This window comes from Entelurus aequoreus, linkage group LG03, assembly GCF_033978785.1.
Source record: "Entelurus aequoreus isolate RoL-2023_Sb linkage group LG03, RoL_Eaeq_v1.1, whole genome shotgun sequence".
NCBI classification, from domain to species: Eukaryota; Metazoa; Chordata; class Actinopteri; order Syngnathiformes; family Syngnathidae; genus Entelurus; species Entelurus aequoreus.
The window spans coordinates 13,681,776-13,695,413 of record NC_084733.1 but is presented as its reverse complement, the minus strand read 5'-3'; the positions used below and the strand labels follow the sequence as shown (position 1 = coordinate 13,695,413).

At 37.3% G+C, this 13,638-nt stretch overlaps 1 protein-coding gene across 6 annotated transcripts in view; it reads right to left on the bottom strand.

Annotated features, from left to right (window-relative positions):
• The window catches only part of ankrd6a (ankyrin repeat domain 6a), a 77,973-nt gene that overhangs the window by 10,658 nt on the left and 53,677 nt on the right, over positions 1-13,638 (bottom strand). For all 6 annotated transcript variants that reach the window (XR_009825237.1, XR_009825238.1, XM_062041291.1 and 3 more), the window contains 10 exons: positions 13,333-13,437; positions 13,170-13,268; positions 10,654-10,752; positions 10,492-10,590; positions 9,162-9,260; positions 7,101-7,178; positions 4,441-4,518; positions 4,226-4,354; positions 808-912; positions 566-715 (listed from right to left, as the gene is read on the bottom strand). Coding sequence is in view for 4 of the 6 variants with exons in the window: in XM_062041291.1 (XP_061897275.1) it covers positions 566-715; positions 808-912; positions 4,226-4,354; positions 4,441-4,518; positions 7,101-7,178; positions 9,162-9,260; positions 10,492-10,590; positions 10,654-10,752; positions 13,170-13,268; positions 13,333-13,437 (1,041 nt within the window). In the remaining 2 variants the exon portion in view is untranslated. The remainder of the gene's footprint in view (positions 1-565; positions 716-807; positions 913-4,225; positions 4,355-4,440; positions 4,519-7,100; positions 7,179-9,161; positions 9,261-10,491; positions 10,591-10,653; positions 10,753-13,169; positions 13,269-13,332; positions 13,438-13,638) is intronic.

Here is a 13,638-nt window from a genome sequence, read left to right as displayed (position 1 = left end):
ATTCTTGTTCTTAGAAATGAAGGCTATTCCACAAAATTGTTTGGGTGACCCCAAACTTTTGAACGTTAGTGTAATATATATATATATATATATATATATATATATATATATATATATATATATATATATATATATATATATATATATATATATATATATATATATATATATATATATATATATATATACACATAGATAGATAGATATACCGGCCCCCAGACACATTCCTTTCTGTAATTTTGGCCCCCCGAGTCAAAATAATTGCCCAGGCCAGGGATGTTTGTATATGCACCTGAGAAACTAAAGGTTCCCCAAGCCTTGGGCTTAGGCCATAACTCCTTTTTGGCATTATCTAAACATGATATGTACGCTCACGGTCCCCCATCTCACCTGCACGTCACGCTTAATGGCCCTACTGTATTACCTGGCCACAATGATGGACCACTGTTCAACTGAACTGACTGTTTGCTTGTCCGCAGCAATGTATGCTTTACACAATCTGGGAAAAACATGTTTTTTCATAGTACAGTAGATACTACACCAGCATAAAGAAGTAGACGCACACCTGATGTTTGTTCCTGAGGTCCATCTCACACAGCTTGTTGTCAACCTTCTGCATCCTAAACATTTGCAGTCTCATCTCTTCTCGAGTGGCTTTCACTTGCTGCTCCAGCTTCTTTATCAAAGGCCTGCAGGGACAGCCTCCACTCGGTGCCTGAACACAACAAAACGTTTTTTTTTAAAAACTGAGCTTTTCTTACCAGATGTTGACGCTTCATCTTTTCAAATTGTCTGATCATTTCTAACCTGTTGAACGATTCCGTCCTTGTCACGGTATACTGTGTAAGAAATGTTTCTGTAGTTAGTCCATAGCTTGTCTTCAATGACTGGATTCTTCTTCAAGTGGAGACCCTGCAAATACAAACAACATTAGATCAACTTTATGGGAAGCTTAACCACAACATAAACAACACATTAGTCTGATATTGGTACGCACCAATCATTGTGTTCAACGTGAAACCCATTGTTGTTTTAACTTTTATAGTCTATAATCTATATTCTATCATCTATTTTCCAGAATCTATATTTTATATATCATCAATATAATATCATCTATATTGTATTTAACAATCTATATTCTGTCATCTACATTATATCATCTATATGAGCACCCCCAAGAGACAGTTGGCATGCTGACTGCAGGAATGTCCACCAGAGCTGTTGCCCGTGAATTGAATGTTCATTTCTCTACCATAAGCCATCTCAGAGAATTTGGCAGTACATCCAACCGGCCTCACAACCGCAGACCACGTGTAACCACACCAGCTCAGGACCTCCACATCCAGCAGGTACCCCTCCATGATCGTCTGACACCAGCCACCCGGACAGCTGCTGCAACAATTGGTTTGCATAACCAAATAATTTCTGCACAAACTGTGAGAAACTTTCTCAGGGAAGCTCATAAGCATGCTCTTCGTCCTCATAACCGACTTGAGTGGTGCAAATGCTCACGATCGATGGCGTCTGGCACGTTGGAGAGGTGTTCTCTTCAATGAATCAATCCCAGTTTTCACTGTTCAGGGCAAATGACAATCACCGTATGTGGCGTTGTGTGGGAGAGCGGTTTGCTGATGTCAACGTTGTGAGCCGAGAGGCCCATGGTGGGGGTGGGGTTATGGTATGGCGTAAGGCGTATGTTATGGACAATTTCTAATTCAGTGTTAATATTTGAGTGTAGTAGAAAAGCTGGGTCCTGAGGTCAAATAGGTTAAGAACCCTTCTGTTATTAATATTTCTGGTTCCTACATTATATATCAATATAGATCAATACAGTCTGCAGGGATACAGTCTGTAAGCACACATGATTGTATTTCTTTATGACAAAAAAAAAAAAAAAAAAGTGGCCATTCTGTTCTTCAGCTGAAGCTCCAAGTTTCCAGCAATGGTCTCAACCCGCCTCGTTACAGTGCGTCGGGAGAGTGACACGTTCTCAAATGCGCCCCTCTTCTCCGGGCATATCAGCGCAACATTGTCCAATAAGCACTCCTTAATAAACTCTCCGTCAGAAAACGCCTTACTTTTTCTGGCGATTTTGTGAGAAATGACAAAACTTGTCCCGACGGCTGCATCTCTGGGGGTGTGAAATATGGCAAAAAGTCCTTGTTGAGTTTGCAGTTTTACCATCAACGCATCACCCTCCTTTGCGCACGCTTCTTCAGACAGATTACGGTATTTTTCCTCGTGCTTCGTCGTGCAGTAGCGAATCAAATTATATTCTTTAAACACAGCTCCGTGCCTGCCTACTTTATGGGTTATAGATAAACCTATGGATAACGGAGACATATATAATAGTCTCCTTTTCAGGTGAGAGAGGACGCTAAAGGCAGTGCCTTTAAGGCACGCCCCCAATATTGTTGTCCGGGTGGAAATCGGGGGAAATTCGGGACAATGGTTGCCCCGGAAATTCGGGAGTCTCCCGGGAAAATCGGGAGGGTTGGCAAGTATGACACTAGGTTTGGTGAAATTTGTCCTCTGCATTTGACCCATTCTCTTGTTCACCCCCTGGGAGGTGAGGGGAGCAGTGAGCAGCAGTGGTGGTCGCGCCCGGGAATAATTTTTGGTGATTTAACCCCCAATTCCAACCCTTGATGCTGAGTGCCAAGCAGGGAGGTAATGGGTCCCATTTGTATAGTCTTTGGTATGAACTCACAACCTACCGATCTCAGGGCGGACACTCCCTATCCTATGTTGTTTATTATATGTTGTATATCCTATGTTGTATATTCTATGTTGTATATTCTATGTTGTATATTATATGTTTTATATCCTATTATCCAGGGTTGTGTCCCATTGGGTTGAGTTTTTTCTTGCCCTGGTGTGGGATCTGAGCCGAGGATGTCAATGTGGCTTGTGCAGCCCTTTGAGACACTCGTGATTAAGGGCTATATAAATAAACTTTGATTGATTGAGTGTATATTCTATGTTGTATATTCTATGTCGTACTGTATAGTCTATGTCATAGACCAGGGGTGTCCAAAGTGCGGCTCGGGGGGCATTTGCGGCCTGCAGGTCATTTTTTAACGGCCCTACGGCACATTTTTAAAATACGATTGGAAAAAATTAAAAACATAAAAAGTGGTATAAAAGAACAAACAGGTGAAATGTAACAAGAAAATGTTGCAATGTTGACTCTAATAACACAAAGCTGCCATGCAGGCTGTTTCTTTCTTTAAAAAATAATAATGAATCAAAATCAATGTCATTATGAATTATTGACCTATCCAAGGCTCCAATTACGTCACATTAAATATTCCACTTTGAGATATGTTTTGGGGAAAATGTTGCATATTTTGTGTTTGCCATATAAAAAACTGAGCTGTTTTTTTTAAAGAAGGGCCTCAAACGAACAAACAAAAAACATAAACAACAATAAAATTTATAATTGGCGGATAGATCTGAAGTTGAGATTATTGAGATTATTGTGTTAAAAGTAAACAGTAAAAAAAATGTATAATTTATTTTTTAACACTTTATGAGTAGGACCCTTTTGGATCCCCAATAATGTTAGTGTGATTTGTTTTTAAGTGTCATTGCTCAAAAAGTAATAATGAATTAAAACCAATGGTGTTATGAGTTATTGACCTTTTTAAGGCTCCAATTATTATATAATGTCAAATATTCCACTTAAAAATTTTATTGGGTGAAAATATTGCATATTTTGTGTTTTTTCCATAAAAAACTGGGTTTTCTTTGACAAAAAGAGCATACAACTTAAATCTTTAAAAACGTTACCTTGACAGATAGACCTAATGTTTATCTAGAGATTTAAAACTTGAATAATAATAAAAATAATAATACTGAATAATGACACATTTTTTATATTTTTTTGACCAAAACCCTTTGGGGTACCCGGGATCAAGCTTGAGTGGAGGCCTAAATGTATATTTTTTATACATATATTGTATTGTTTTTTTAAATAAAAAATATCAAAATGGCCCCCGCTTGCTTTGATTTTTCAGTGTGCGGCCCTCAGTGGAAAAGGTTTGGACACCCCTGCCATAGACTGTTCAGTACGACATAGAATATACACCATAGACTCTATGGTGTATATTCTATGATGTGTATTCTGTGGTGTATAGTCTATGGTGTGTATTGTATGAGGTATGTTCTATGATGTATAGTCTATGGTGTATAATTTATGAGGTATGTTCTGGAGTTGTCCCACCTTCTCGTTGCCTCTTTCAGGGTTGATGATGTTCCATGATGTCACATAGTTTTCTACATGATCTTCCTTCAATGTTTTCCTCTCTGTTGGATCACTGCTGGATGTTTCCACCAATGAAGAGCTTTCCTTCTAGAAGGACAAAAGGAAACAAGACTTTCGACAAGTTTCCACAATCAAATGAAGCAAAGCTCTGTCCTTTGGAACGTTGATGTTACTTTTGTGGCGACTGGAACTGTCCTGAACTTAGCTGTGAATACTCGTCTATCCTTCCTTCCTTGCAGGTGCTTTTGTACCTGAGGACAATAACAAAATATTACAATCATACATTACTTTTTACAATAATATTTTAACGTGTAAACCTCATCAAATTGTCCACAAAGGGACCATAAGAAATACTGGGAGTGTACCTAAATAAGACCTTAATCTTTTTCACTTTTCCACTTCCAATATAATACCAATATTGGAGCATTGACTATTGGCCGATACTTGTATTGATTTGATACGATATCAGCCGGAGTCATACATACTTTTGTAATTTTGCAGTGTGCAATTTTTGAGAAGGTTTGATCAAATCAAACACAGAACAATGGTAGGTATGAAAAACACTAACCTGTTTATTATTAACTCTCTCCAAGTAGGCACAAGACATTGATACAACGTTGACTAAACGTACATGTCCTTTAAAACTGACATTGAAACAACAGCGAAGCCAGCAGCGTTTCTGGGTGTTGTTGATAAATGGCTTTCGCTTTGCATAGTAGAGTTTTGACATGCACTTACAGATGTAGCGACGAACTGTAGTTACTGACAGTGGTTTTCTGAAGTGTTCCTGAGCCCATGTGGTGATATCCTTTACACGCTGATGTCGGTTTTTGATGCAGTACCCCCCGAGGGATCAAAGGCCACGAGAATTCAATGTTGATTTTCATTCCTGCCGCTTACGTGCAGTGATTTCTCAAGATTCTCTGAAACTTTTGATGATATTACAGACCGTAGATGGTGAAATCCCTAAATTCCTTGCAATAGCCCGTTGAGAAATGTTGTTCTTAAACTGTTGGACTATTTGCTCACACATTTGTTCACAAAGTGGTGACCCTCATCCCCATCCTTGTTTGTGAATGACTGAGCATTTCATGGAAGCTGCTTTTATACCCAATCATGGCACCCACATGTTCCCAATTAGCCTGTTCACCTGTGGGATTTTCCGAATAAGTGTTTGATGAGCATTCCTCAACTTTGTCAGTCTTTTTTGCCACTTGTGCCAGCTTTTTTGAAACATGTTTCAGGCTTCAAATTCCAAATGAGCTACTATTTGCAAAAAATAACGACGTTTACCAGGTCGAACGTTAAGTATCTGTCTTTGTAGTCTATTCAATTGAATATAGGTTGAAAAGGATTTGCAAATCATTGTATTCTGTTTTTATTTACCATTTACACAACGTGCCAACTTCACTGGTTTTGGGTTTTGTAATTTGAGAAAATGTTGACATCCAACGTTGGATCCACGTTGTTGGTTGGGAAATTACCAAATGTCAATGGTCAAATCAACGTCACAACTTGACATTGAAAAAAAGTAGTCAAAAATCATGTTGTTCCAACATTAGGTTTGAGTTGCTCAACGTCAGAACCTAATTCAACAAGTTCTCAACGTTGTTTTAATGTTTTGTGCCTGCTGGTTCCGGAATGGACTTATGCTGTCTTTCAGTTGAAGTGGAGTAGTAATTGCTTTTTTGGCGGCATCTAGTGGTCACAATAATTCATGAAGTTAAGTTGAAGGATGCGGACATGTTTAATACTGGATACTTTCTAATTTTGTCTTGGAGACTTTGTATGTGTAAGTAATATGTAACTATAATTATTTGAAACTTGTTTGTATTGACAAATGTGCTGTTTTAGACTACACTATTGTTCAGTGAAGGACACTTACATATGTGTAGCTCTTGTGCTGTTGTGTGCTTAGCTGTTGTGTAGCTGCAAGCTCCTAATAGCCTGTAACATACCTGTTGAACTCTGAGTGTAAACATAACTAGGCCCTAGGGAAATGAACCATTAACTGAAAATCGCAAGAAGAAGTTATTGGGGATGGGGAGATTCTGGGGAAGTTATGTGATAAACAGGAGGGAAATGTCAGAATAATTGTATCTAAGTTATCACAAAACTTTGTGTTTCAATGAGTTCCCGGCGAGCAGACAAAAGCTGTCTTTGATCTTACCAATTAAAAGGCTTGTAAAACTCCACTGTGTAGGATGGGAAGCGACATGAAGGTGTCGGTTTCTTTGATGTATTGTAATCCACAGGAAGATTTTGTCTTGACCCGAGATCTACAAAGCGGAGAGGAAGCAGGACCTGACCCCCTTCCAGGCACCTTTTCTTTGAACTGTTTTGTAACCAAAGGCGACGGCTGTTTACGACCCCCCTTCCTTTAGAAACATCTGTTGCCATGTAATCAGGGAAAGTCCAAATAAAATAGGAGGCGTACAATCTTTCGTCAGAGCGTGGTGGAAGACTGTGCAAGAGTCCAGCCCAGACGTTTCTCCTCAATTGAGCCAAATTTAATTATGTCTCTGTTTAATTCCTTGCTTCTTTATCTGTTTAATAAATGTCATCAGTGTTTGAGCCTGACAATAACATGTTAACCTTTTGTAAATGACTTGACTAAAATAGAAGAAGAGACCATCCTTGTGTGCTTTTTGGAGGACATTCAGATGTTAACTGGCTGTCCAGAAGTAATATACACTACTTTTATCGCATATTTTACATGCAAGCCCATATAATCTTTTTTTTTTTTTTTAATGATATTGGACCAACAGCAATATCAGATTGTGACACCCCTAGTTGAAATAGAGTGCATGCAACATGTGATAACAGTAGAAACCTGAGGATCTCTGGCCAACAAAAGTGCAACATGTTTGTGGTTGTTGTCTCTGGCTTTGTCCAACGCTGTCTTACCCTCCTGGAAGGACAAAAGAGAAAATACATGAATATCATATGTTATAAATTATTTATATTATTAAATATATAGATTATTAATATGTTAATATTTTCTTTAACTGCAAATTGTTGTTTTTTTTAAGCAAATTGAGGTGTAACAGTACACATGTAATTAATGGGATTATTAGCAGACATGGAAACAGGACAACAAGTACCATTATTACTGTGCTTTAACTAGTTTGTAGTTTTTGCACAAAAGCAGAGTAGTTTTATGTTTTGCATTTTGTTATTGTACTCAAAATGAAGCCAATCATGCCTCCTAAAACTGAGGTACATGTCAAATCGTCATTACGGGGCAAGTACAAAAATGTATTATGTACAAAACCCAAAACCAGTGAAGTTGGCACATTGTGTAAATGGTAAATAAACACAGAATACAATGATTTGCAAATGCTTTTCAACTTATATTCAATTGAAAAGACTGCAAAGACAATATATTTAATGTTTGAACTGAGAAACTTTTTTTGCAAATAATCATTAACTTAGAATTTAATGGCAGCAACACATTGCAAAAAAAGTTGGCACAGGGGCATTTTTACCACTGCCTGTTTGAAGCTTTTCAGGTGGAATTCTTTCCCATTCTTGCTTGATGTACAGCTTAAGTTGTTCAACAGTCCGGGGGTCTCCGTTGTGGTATTTTAGGCTTCATAATGCGCCACACATTTTCAATGGGAGACAGGTCTGGACTACAGGCAGACCAGTCTAGTACCCGCACTCTTTTACTATGAAGCCACGCTGTTGTAACACGTGGCTTGGCATTGTCTTGCTGAAATAAGCAGGGGCGTCCATGAAAAAGATGTTGCTTGGATGGCAACATATGTTGCTCCAAAACCTGTATGTACCTTTCAGCATTAATGGCGCCTTCACAGATGTGTAAGTTACCCATGCCTTGGGCACTAATACACCCCCATACCATCACAGATGTTGGCTTTTCAACTTTGCGCCTATAACAATCCGGACGGTTCTTTTCCTCTTTGGTCCGGAGGACACGACGTCCACAGTTTCCAAAAACAATTTGAAATGTGGACTCGTCAAGACCACAGAACACTTTTCCACTTTGCATCAATCCATCTTAGAGGAGATCGGGCCCAGCGAAGCCGGCGGCATTTATGGGTGTTGTTGATAAATGGCTTTGGCTTTGCATAGTAGAGTTTTAACTTGCACTTACAGATGTAGCGACGAGCTGCAGTTACTGACAGTGATTTTCTGAAAAGTTACTGAGCCCATGTGGTGATATCCTTTACACACTGATGTCGCTTTTTGATGCAGTACCGCCTGAGGGATCAAAGGTCACGGGCATTCAATGTTACGTGCAGTGATTTCTCCAGATTCTCTGAACCTTTTGATGATATTACGGACCGTAGATGGTGAAATCCCTAAATTCCTTGCAATAGCTCATTGAGAAATATTGTTCTGTTGGCATTGTCTTGCTGAAATAAGCAGGGGCGTCCATGAAAAAGACGTTGTTTGGACGGCAACATATGTTGCTCCAAAACCTGTATGTACCTTTCAGCATTAATGGTGCCTTCACAGATGTGTAAGTTACCCATGACTGAGCATTTCATGGAAGCTGCTTTTATACCCAATCATGGCACCCACCTGTTCCCAATTTGCCTGTTCACCTGTGGGATGTTCCAAATAAGTGTTTGATGAGCATGCCTCAACTTTCTCAGTCTTTTTTGCCACTTGTGCCAGCTTTTTGGAAACACGTTGCAAGCATCAAATTCCAAATGAGCTAATATTTGCAAATAATAACAAAGTTTACCAGTTCGAACGTTAAATATCTTGTCTTTGCAGTCTATTCAATTGAATATAAGTTTAAAAGGATTTGCAAATCATTGTATTCTGTTTTTATTTACCATTTACACAACGTGCCAACTTCACTGGTTTTGGGCTTTGTATAACATATTGTCACTTTCTTGAAATGCATTTTAGAAGTATTTACGTTGTTTGTGATGTTTCCAGCTGAGCCGGAGTTCAATAAAAGTTTAACTGTCTTCTTGTGGTTGAGCGCAGCAGCCACATGTAGCGCCGTGTCACCTTTCTGCAGGAAATAAACAACAGTTGATTCAAATATTAAAAAAACATGAATTTCCACTTTGATTATGTGTTCATATAGATGCTTTCCACCTGGGTACTGATGGAAAGAGAGCAGGCTGTTTTTTCTAGCATGGTTCTAATGTGGTCCTGCAGAGTCACGACAGTGTGACCTGTTGTGCCGTGTGATTGTATTAGTTCATGTAAATGAAGTCGTTTGAGCACACAGTCATTCTTGGTTATAACACGAGGGCCTGGAACACTTTGATAAATAAGGTGAGAAACACAATTGAATTCAAGAAATGTTAATTTATACATTTTAGTCGTCATTTATTGTAAGTATTTCACTTTGTTTGCTTTTAAAAGTGTTTTGTGTTAAAAAATTTTGGGTGTCTGGAAGAGATTCATTTATTTGTTTGTTATGGTATGGTCATACTGTCAGAATAATTGTATCTAAGTTATCACAAAACTTTGTGTTTCAATGAGTTCTCGGCGAGCAGACAAAAGCTGTCTTTGATCTTACCAATCAAAAGGCTTGTAAAACTCCACTGTGTAGGATGGGAAGCGACATGAAGGTGTCGGCTTCTTTGATGTATCGTAATCCACAGGAAGATTTTGTCTTGACCCGAGATCTACAAAGCGGAGAGGAAGCAGGACCTGACACCCCTCCAGGCACCTTTTCTTTGAACTGTTTTGTAACCAAAGGCGACGGCTGTTTACGACCCCCTTCCTTTAGAAACAGCTGTTGCCATGTAATCAGGCAAACTCCAAATAAAAAAGGAGGCGTAAAAGTTGAACTGTCTTCTTATGGAGCGTAAATATATAATAAATAGAACTAAAACGACGTGCCTGCTGTCTGTGCCGTCTTCATCCTCTGTACACGGGGCGGTATAGCTCGGTTGGTAGAGTGGCATTGCCAGCAACTTACGGGTTCCAGGTTCGATCCCCGCTTCCGCCATCCTAGTCACTGCCGTTGTGTCCTTCGGCAAGACACTTTACCCACCCGCTCCCAGTGCCACCCACACTGGTTTAAATGTAACTTAGATATTGGGTTTCACTATGTAAAGCGCTTTGAGTCACTAGAGAAAAAGCGCTATATAAATATACTTCACTTCACACGTAACAGTGTCACTTGTATCATCACAATGACGGTGACAGAAGTGAGGGCATACAGTATGTGTAGAGTATAATGCATGGCATGGTGGTTTACAGAAAGCTTTAGAAAGAACATCCTCTACCTGGTTCCTCTGGTCGACGGAGCACAAGGAGCTGAGCAGCATTCTCACGAGCGTCGCGTTGTTGTAGCGAGCAGCCACGTGCAAACAAGTGTCGCCCTCCTGCAAAAATGTCACAACTGTAAATATCTCGATCACTCGCTGGAGTATAAACATCAGACTCACATTGTTCTTGCTGTCCGCTTTGGCGCCACCGACAAGCAGAAGGCGAGCAGTCTGAGCGTGAGCGTTCTGACTGGCCAGATGAAGAGCCGTGTGTCCCGCCTGCAGCAACACAATCTACTAAGTCACTACACACACTTTGTTGGAGCAAACATCCTTCTTACAAAACGATCCATCTTAAACCGGGGGTCTTCAACCTGCGGCTCTTTAGCGCCGGCCTAGTGGCTCCCTGGAGCTTTTACAAAAATGTATGAAAATAGAAAAAGATGGGGGGAAAAAACATATTTTTGTTTTCATAGGGTTTCTTTAGGAGGACAACATGACACAAACCTCCCTAATTGTTAGAAATCCCACTGTTTATATTAAACATGCTTCTCTGATGAGAGTATTTGGCGACTGCCGTTTTGTCCTACTAATTTTGGCGGTCCTTGAACTCACCGTAGTTTGTTTACATGTACAACTTTTTCCGATGCTGCCACAGAAAGACGTGTTTTATGCCACTCCTTCTTTGTCTCATTTTGTCCACCAATCTTTTTATGCAAAGGTGAACTTTGTTGATGTTATTGACTTGTGCGGAGTGGTTATCAGGCATTTTTGGTCAGCGCATGACTGCAAGCTAATCGATGCTAACATGCTATTTGGGCTAGCTGTATGTACGTATTGCATCATTAAGCCTCACTTGTAGGTATATTTGTGCTCATTTAATTTATGTCTGCATTTCTCATGATATATTATCTATGTCTCAAACGAAAGGAGAATATATTACAGGGTTAGAGTTAGTTATTATACAATGTTATGTACCATATAGTAACTGTAAATCAACTAAACCATAACCAAAACAGTTTTATATTGTATTATATTATTTACTATATTGCATTACAATATATATTATATTATATCTTATTATATATATATATAATATTATTTATTATTTTATATTATATCATATTTTGTCATATCGTATGTCATTATATTATATTTACTTATTTTATTATGTTATTGCATGTTATTATACATGTTATATTATATTTGTTATTTTTTGATTTTATCTCATACTATAATATTTTATTTTATAATTGTATAATATTATATTGTATTATTATACTATTGTAAATTATATTATATGTTATTATACTATCTTATATTATAATAAATTATATTTTATTATGTTATGTTATTATATAATATTTACTTATTTCATTACATTATATTACATGTTATTGTAACATGTTACATTATATTATTTGTTATAATATTATATTATATCATACTATATTATTTTATTTTATCATTTAAATTATTACATTGTGGTATTATACTATGTGTTGGCCCTGCGAACTTTGTTGATGTTATTGACTTGTGCGGAGTGGTTATCAGGCATATTTGGTCAGCGCATGACTGCAAGCTAATCGATGCTAACATGCTATTTGGGCTAGCTGTATGTACGTATTGCATCATTAAGCCTCACTTGTAGGTATATTTGTGCTCATTTAATTTATATCTGCATTTCTCATGACATATTATCTATGTCTCAAACGAAAGGAGAAGATATGGCAGGGTTAGAGTTAGTTATTATACAATGTTATGTACCATATAGTAACTGTAAATCAACTAAACCATAACTAAAACTGTTTTATATTGTATTATATTATTTACCATATTGCATTACAATATATATTATATTATATCTTATTATATATATATAATATTATTTATTATTTTATATTATATCATATTTTGTCATATCATGTCATTATATTATATTTACTTATTTTATTATGTTATTGCATGTTATTATACATGTTATATTATATTTGTTATTTTTTGATTTTATCTCATACTATAATATTTTATTTTATAATTGTATAATATTATATTGTATTATTATACTATTGTAAATGATATATGTTAATATACTATCTTATATTATAATAAATTATATTTTATTATTTTATGTTATTATATAATATTTACTTATTTCATTACGTTATATTACATGTTATTGTAACATGTTACATTATATTATTTGTTATAATATTATATTATATTATACTATATTATTTTATTTTATCATTTAAATTATTACATTGTGGTATTATACTATGTGTTGGCCCTGCGATGAGGTGGCGACTTGTTCAGGGTGTACCCTGCCTTCCGCCTGAGTGCAGCTGGGATAGGCTCCTGCCCCCTATGTTGTATTTGTTGCTAATCTTTGTTATCTGTTACTAATCTTTTGTAATCAGTTCACGTGTTTTTATGTCAATAGTTGTTGTTTACAAAAGTACACATATGGGCATGGCAAATCTTTTTGGACAAATGGTGTTTCCAATATTTTATTTGAATATCTTTATGTAAAATCTATAAATGGATGTTTGCTTGCTGAAGAAAATAATATTTTTTGTTCGGATCACAAAAATGACACAGTCAAGAAACATTTTTTGGCTATGACTTTGCTGAACTTTAAGTCCAACAATTTTTACTGGTGGTATTCAGATCTAAGACAATATGAAGAAGCACACCTTGTTGCTGATATTTACATCAGCTCCAGCCTTGACCAGCAGTTTGACACACTGGAAGAAACCGTGCCACGACGCCTCATGCAGAGCCGTGTTTCCGTTCTCAAAGAGAGAAAAGACAATTTTACAACCGGAATGTTTTTGATTGTGTTATTGAAGCACTCACTTTGTTTTGAAGGCCCAAAGCACAGCCGCCTTGAATGAGAACAGAGATGGCGTCACTGTTTCCCATCACAGCTGCTTGATGCAGTGCTGTTTGGTGGCCAAACATCTGTCAAAAGAATATATATTTATATGTAAAAAAAAAATATATATATAGACATCCATCAATACATCAGCTATCTATCAATGTATCATCTGTCCATCAATGCATCATCTATCCATCGGTACATCGTCCATCCATTTATCCATGCATCCATCCATCCATCAATACATCAATACATCCATCGGTATATCAACAGGTCCATCAGCA